The sequence below is a fragment of the Charadrius vociferus genome, unplaced genomic scaffold, assembly GCF_000708025.1.
Source record: "Charadrius vociferus isolate BGI_N301 unplaced genomic scaffold, ASM70802v2 scaffold411, whole genome shotgun sequence".
NCBI classification, from domain to species: Eukaryota; Metazoa; Chordata; class Aves; order Charadriiformes; family Charadriidae; genus Charadrius; species Charadrius vociferus.
This window is the reverse complement of record NW_009646935.1, coordinates 3,699,478-3,706,661: the sequence shown is the minus strand read 5'-3', so window position 1 is coordinate 3,706,661 and position 7,184 is coordinate 3,699,478. Positions and strand designations below refer to the sequence as shown.

The following is a 7,184-nucleotide window of genomic DNA, read 5'->3' as shown; positions in this document are numbered from 1 at the left end:
CCCCCCCCCGTAGGTACTCCCCAGCTGTGTGTCCCCATGTCACCCAGGGCCTGCCCTCCCCACCCCCCAGCCATGTGCACCCCAGGGCCTCTGCAGCAGCAGCAGGGAAGCTGTGATGCCCCCCATCACTTGCTACTGCCTCTGCACCCCTGGACTCCCAAACAGCCCCTCCACTCCCCAGCTCCTGATGATGCTGGGACAGCCCTGGGGGGCTCCCAGCCAGTGCCCCTCATGCCATGTTGATGTGTCACATTTGGCACCTCGAGGTGAAGAAACCTCTGCTTGCAGGGCTGGGCCAGCTTCTGGAGTCCCACATGGCAGGGGGGGGCAACACTCATGACAGGTGCCCACAGGAAGGTTTTCTGGGGGACCTGCTACCCCGGGGACCCACTGCCCCAAGGAAACACCGCAGGCTGGAGGGTTTGCATGTTTTAATGACGGTTTAGGAGAGATGTGGATAGAGTCACCGGAGATCCACGAGCTCAGGTACCTGCTGGCCCCACACGCACATGCTGACGTGAGAGCAGCCGGGAGACATGAACTTGAGCCCGGTCTGCTGCCAGCTTGGCAGCGCTGTATGTACCCCACCACCCTCTCGACACCAGGATTTTCTGAGGGCTGCCATAGCAGACACTGGCAATGAGATATGATTATGAACCTACATACGACACAGCATTGCTCTCCCAGGGCAGATCTGCAAGTGGAGAACAACAAATGGTGGGAGCAGCGACATGCAAGCAGTCCTGAAAGGCGCCGGTCACAGCAGGGCTGGGAAGCCGGGCCACCTGGACGAAGCGGCTTTTGAGCCTTTCTTAGACTTCTCCAGTGTTTTCCGTGGGCTGTGGCCAGACACCAGATTTTGGCAGGAACACAATAGCTGTTGCGTGGTAATCATGACTAACCTGGTATGAGACAAGCCGCATGAGAGTCACCTGAAACCCAGAGTCCAGCGGCACCAGACCCTGCTGGAAACCGCAGCCAGCGCACCTGGGCTTGAAATCCTTCATGGCCGACATGAAGGGATACAACTAAGACTAGAAACATTCTGCAATATGGTAGGTGTCTTCTGGAAACCCAGCGCCATCCTTTGTGAAAGCCCAGGAATGAGAGCAAGACCTTTTCTATTGACCTTTTAGCTGAAATAAGCTAGAAAACATTTATTGTTGTGTATTCCTAAAAAAAGAAACAAACAAAAGTCTCACAAGGGCTTGTGAGTATCACTTGCAAGGTGCACCCACGGCTGCAATGCTCAGGTCTCAGCCATATACGCATCCTTTACTCCCCCTCGTAGCTAATATTTTGGGCAAGACCTTAGGCACTGTGCTCTCTGTAGTTTATCACTTATCTCCTGTGCTTTTACCTTGGGGAGCACTTTGAGAACAGGTAGTAAATACATGCGATACCTGCTGTTTTCCTCCAGAGGTTGTCGCTTGTTCCTGAAAAATTCAGCAAACAAGCCAACAATTAGAGCATCCCTGAATCACTGCCTCCCCCAAGCCCAGCTGAAAAGGCAGGGTATGAACAGCTGCATCGCCTGTGGTCATGGCTTTACCATCAGGTTGAAGACCCACTTTCAGCTCAGCAGCAAAAATGGCCACCTGCTGACATGCCACAACACAATCCCAGGTGAAAAAGGGGGAAGGAAAGGCCTTGGAGTTAGGCAGAGGCTCCTGAGACACTGCTGCTCCTGGTGGTACCAGCTGCTCCAGTGGAGCCCACTGCTTTTGCCCACATCCAGGCAGCTCTCTTGCCCCTATCCCACTACATTGGCAGGAATCTCACATTACTATGCAGTAAGGGAGCGATTCGTTTTTTTTAATTTCCCTTTTGAGGGGAAAAGCGGGATGGGTCTATCACCCCAGAAAATGAACACTTCTCATTTCATTATGATGGGGAAAATTTTCTCTTCTCACTTTGCGCTCTGCTCTCGTCTGCCCTAGAGCTTGTGAGAGCCCAACATCTCCTCTGTCACCTCAGGTACATCCTGTGCCAGGGGGGTTGCTACTAGATGTTCCCTTTGCTGGGCAAAAAGGTGTATTTTCAAGGTCACACGAGTTAACATCTGAAAATGCCAATGGAGACATGGTGAACTTCGCAAGTAGAGTAACAACCGTTAGAGCCTACATTTTACCTTGGAGTGTTACCACTATGCTTTACCTGGCCTGCAGTGAAATGTTGACACCTATGTGCTATCATAAGGTTAAAAAAACCAACCAGTCCTTCCCTCACACCCCTCTCCCAGTTTATCACCCAGCGCTTCCCATCTCATGAAATTATGCATACATGGTCCCTCTTCTGAACGTCCATGAGGCCCAAATCCAGAGACCAGACCTGGTACTCGGGGTCTCGCTGGAAGCCAAGCCACCCACCAGCACTTGCAGCGCAGGGGAACAAAGCTGCAGCCCTGTTTTCACACACCTCCTGCTCCTTGTCACTTCTCAGTGTGCACCAGTGCACCCTGTGTCCACCACACCCCCTGCAGATGCAGATCCACGCTGTGCTTCAGGGCGTTGACAACTTCAGAGGTGCTTGTGCAGTTCTTTGGGATGTGCCCTCTCTGCAGTGCTTCCATGGGTTTTTGTTAAGCAAAAAAAATGTTCCCTCCTGGATTTGAGTGGCCCTGTATGAAATGGTGCCACTTGTGGATTCACAGCACATTGCAAGGAATGTCCATCCCATGGCAGCACAATCAAAATGCATCACTCCAAGGAGGCCTCGGCATTTCAGTCCTGCCTACAGAATGATGTCAGGATCGTCTGCTGGCTTGAAGACCTCTGAAATCTCTGTCACGAGCAGAGATGAGTACATGAAAGCGCTAGGATCTTCTGAGGGAGGCAGAAATCCCACTGCTTGATTCACTTCCCATTACACACAGGCAGCCAGAAGCTTGTAACCTCCACAATCTCTTCTTGTTTGTTTGTTTTTTGGGTAACAGGAACCAGTTTATTTTGGTGCCAACCATCTCTCCCTCCCAGAGGCAGCAGAACACGGCCCTGAACATCCCCCCACAAAGCCCACTGCTGTTACAAATGCCACTGTGCTCTGAAAGGAACTCTAGCTTCGCAGGGATATGCTGGGCTCACGCTGAAAATTCAGATACACGTCACAGGGTGGGCAATATGCCAGGGATTTAGGTTATATTCAAAGTAAATATTAGCTCTGAAATTCAGGGACCTCAAGAAATTTAACCTCTTCTCCCCCCCAAAAAAACCCACCTGCCTTCCCAGCTGTGTGGCAAACCTATACACAGGGATTTCTCTCCTGGTCTACAAAACCTCACCTACCTTCCCCCCTAGCTGGGACCAAGCTGTGGACTGTGTTCAGGGCAGAAAATTGCAATATTTGTCAAATGGAGGAGAATAAAACCAGATGGATCAAACAGGATAAAAATCATTTGGGCTGAAAAGGTTTCAGATTCAAGCCTCAAATGCATGAAGGTGAAAGCTGAGAGGAGCCTAAATTCACTGCAGTGTCTCAGGAGAAACTGAGGAGATTGGGTTTCTGCTATTTGAAACACACTTAGCACAAAAGTGATGCTAAAAATCCTACAGCCTGCTGGTGAGCCCTGAGAGGGTCTCTCTACCTCTTTTAAACAAAATCCAACTGCACCAGGGATGGACACTGATTCAAATCTCATTAGGAAAAAGGGATAGCTATAAATAAACAAAATTCCCTTCCTTGCTTGGGTTAATTCACCACCTGCAGTTCAGCACCCTTTCGCCAGCCATTGCCTGGGTGTTCAGCCAACCAGCTTGGAAAAATGACCTAAGGAAACTGAATTCTCGGTGTTCCTGGTTTTTAGGCATCCTGCGATGCCAGAGAGCTTGCTCCTTTCTACGTAATAAGAGCAGGAACAAAGGAAAGGAGTCACCTATTTGGAGCTGAGCTAAGGCACTAATGATGCAGTAGGTGAGGAAAGAAGAAACACAGGAGGAGGAGGACAACTTCCCAGCCACGACGTCTTAGAAGATCATCGTACTCTTCACCCAATTTCCTTAAAAAACCCAATGTTACCTCTATAGAAAAGGAGGAACTAATACAGTATTATAGTATCCCTGTTGGGGTTTCATTTTAAGGTTATTTTGTTGTTCTCCCAGAGAGATTTGTTTCAGATATCAAAGTCACACGAGCTGTTTCTAAAGTGGATTTTGGTGAATGCAGGCAGAGTTGTCTGAGCAGCTGTGGCTCACTGCAGCTCTGTGTGGATGCCTGTTTTGTTGTTTTTCCCCATGATTTTCCAGAAAATAAGAAGCCCGTCTCTATCACTTTTTGGCATGATACTGAGATAAGCCACTGAACTGTGCTGACCCGATGGGTGCAGTCTCTCCCTGTGCACAGCAGAGGCATTACTGTTGTCATCACAGCTTGATAAAGATTGATGACGACTGGCTCGCCTTCTGCCCAGTGTCGTTGAGGGGGAAAACGCTAGAGATGGCTACATCCACAATTCCTTGGCAGAGCTCTGCATACAGCTTCCTAAGAGACAAAGAGAGAAAGAATCAGATGCCCAGGCAAGACAAGCCAGCAGGCCTCCAACCAATTTTTATAGAGATGTGCATCTTCCCAGCAAGATCTACAAGATCCTGATCCCATTACAGGTAGTTCCAAGGTGGCAAACGGGAGGAGGGTGGCATCTCTTCCATCTCCTCCCTGCCTATCCCAGCAACCGTCTGCTTTTTCAACAGTGCTCCCATTCCCAATATTGTTCTCTGCCAGACAGGACCACAAACCCCATTATCTAAGTTTACTGTCAGAATAGGCTCCTGAGCAGGACCCAGACTTTTTCTTCTGAAGGAAATACACGTGTACAAGTGTACACCTAAACACGCTGGCATCTGGGAGATTTTTAGTACCAAAGCTGCCTTCACTAGAATTAACAATGTATTTTATCGTATGCAGTTGAGGCTACATAACAGTAAGACACTTCTTCAGCTCCTGGGAATGTTCCTGTGTTCCTCAGCCAATTTCTGTGTCTTAAATGGGAACTGTGTGATATGGGTGCTATAAATTAGAATAACGCTGAAGAGAAGAAGCCACAAGCAGCCAAACCCAACCTCAGCTGCTTTTGATGGCTTCCAAGTGCCCATAGAGGCACAAAGCAAACAGGGCATTGCTGCAACCCAAATCCACCCAGCGACAGCCAAATGCTACCCATACAGCGAGCAACACAAGGACGTGCAAGGCAGTATTGCACCATGGCGCACATGGTGAACAGGGCATCCAGGACAGAGAAAGCTCCTCAAGTCCTAGCTCTAAAAAGGCTGCTGAACAGGCTGTCTGGTAGGTTTGGCCCGTATTTTTTTGTCTACTGTTAGGGATGATCTAATCAAATCTAATCTACATCTAGTGTAATCAAATTCTAACATAGTGATGTACAGCCTGTTCTGTTTTGCTGGGCTTGTATATGATGCAGATGCCTGTTTAGCAAAGATTTCTAGTCTCCTGCAGTTGTCTCAATCACATAAACCAGCTCCTCCTGCTGTGCTTATGCAGAGATGTTCACAGCCACAGCTGTTCAGCTCTCCCTGCCTCCCTGTGCCTGGTGGAGGCTTCGATCCAATGTCTGCAGCATCCACAGTGTGCTCTGGGGTCCTGCTGATTGCAAATTCAGTCACTCACTTCCAGCTGCTGCCCTTAACTCTACTCATTTATCACGTGTTCAGGTAAAGACCAGCCACCAGTGGCTCCACAAAAGAGACCGAGAAACCACCTGATTCCCAAAGCGTTAATTCGGCAATATAACTTCAACCCAATAGTGTCAATAAAAAGACCCAAGTTATATTCAAATCCATTTTTGTCCAAAACTTGAGGTTAGCGCCCCATTTCACATGGGAAAGAAGCTGGGGGATACCAAAAACAGAGACAGGAGCAATGAACTCAAATCAGCTGGCACTTAGAGCAGTGTTTGGTATGGGTTAGTCTGGAAAACTCCCCTACCATTCACTTCCTTCTACCTTTTTCACTTGGAGCTGGGACACTGCCATGTTCTGGGTGAAGCATGTGAATGGGGGCATCACAAGAGTATAATAATAGAAACTGATTACTCACTGGGCACACGCTGGGGCCCCATTGACTTCTATCAGCCAGACCTTCAGCTCCTCATCCACCATGAAGTCAAAGCCAAAGAGCTGGAAGCTCTGGTAGTGAAGATGCTTTGTGCTGATTGCAGGCTCTATACACATAAGGCAGCTTCTGTGAAGGGAAAAACAGAAAGCCAGGATTAAAAGCCCTGCAGACACACCCATTGCACCGCAGCTTCTGAAGGCATGTGCATAGCACAGTTAGGGGGTCCCCTGTTGCCCTGGGACTGCCCCAAGCTACAAACTATATCCAACACACGTCATGGTAACCAGGTCCCTGCAAGACAGATCATGCAACCATCAAAATATCTGTGGGGACACCCCTGAGTTAACTCCTGAAGAGGTGGAGAGCAGCGTCCACCCTCACTACTGGATGAAGCAAGTTGAAAAACATGATGTGCTATTAGAGCCTGAAGCAGAAGGCAGAGCCACAAAGGTCTGCACCAGGTCTCCAAGGAACTGCCTTTGAGAGCTCATTTGCCTCCGAGTCCCTTAAAAATCCTGTCATGTCTTTTTGGTAACAGCAATGGGGTACTTGCAAAGTAAATTCCACCACGAAGGATCACTTTGTGAAGACCCGGATTCTCTGTGGCACCGTGATCTCTGAGATCTCTCTCCAGGCGCTTTCTGTGCCCAGGAGGTAGCTGGCTCTGTGTGGACCGAGTAAGATGCCCTATGCCAATGAGATGTGCTGCTGCTTGCTGATGGAGGGGGAAGCAGCGAGACCCTGCAGACTTGAGTCCCACTTTATTTCCCCTCTTACACCTTCTATCTTTTTTAACGTCAATCTCTCCTAGCCCTGTGTTTCAACCTACCCTCTTCCCTTTCCAAGTGATTTCACTCCATCCTTCTCCAGCCACAGCCAGCAAAATGCAGACACATTGACATATATCCTTGAAAGAACAGCACCTATGGAGGTCCCCTTTCACTGAGCAATGACATTGGGGTGTTTATGGCTTTATCTTAAATTTATCACTGGGTTGCAACCCCTGATCCATGCAACTGAAACCCTTCCCTTGTCAATCTGTTTTTTTTCTCCAGCTGCGTCCACATGCATTCCCTGTCACTGAAGGGTTACGTTTCCCTACGCAACAGAGAGGTGGC

General features: G+C 49.0%; 1 protein-coding gene across 1 annotated transcript in view; it reads right to left on the bottom strand.

Moving 5' to 3' along the window:
* Positions 1-4,048: 4,048 nt before the first annotated feature.
* Positions 4,049-7,184, bottom strand: part of TTL (tubulin tyrosine ligase) — a 13,976-nt gene continuing 10,840 nt past the window's right edge. Inside the window, exons 6-7 of the mRNA XM_009894863.1 lie at positions 6,049-6,252; positions 4,049-4,476 (exon numbers count right to left, since the gene is read on the bottom strand). Coding sequence (XP_009893165.1) covers positions 4,359-4,476; positions 6,049-6,252 — 322 coding nt within the window. The 3' untranslated portion in view covers positions 4,049-4,358. The remainder of the gene's footprint in view (positions 4,477-6,048; positions 6,253-7,184) is intronic.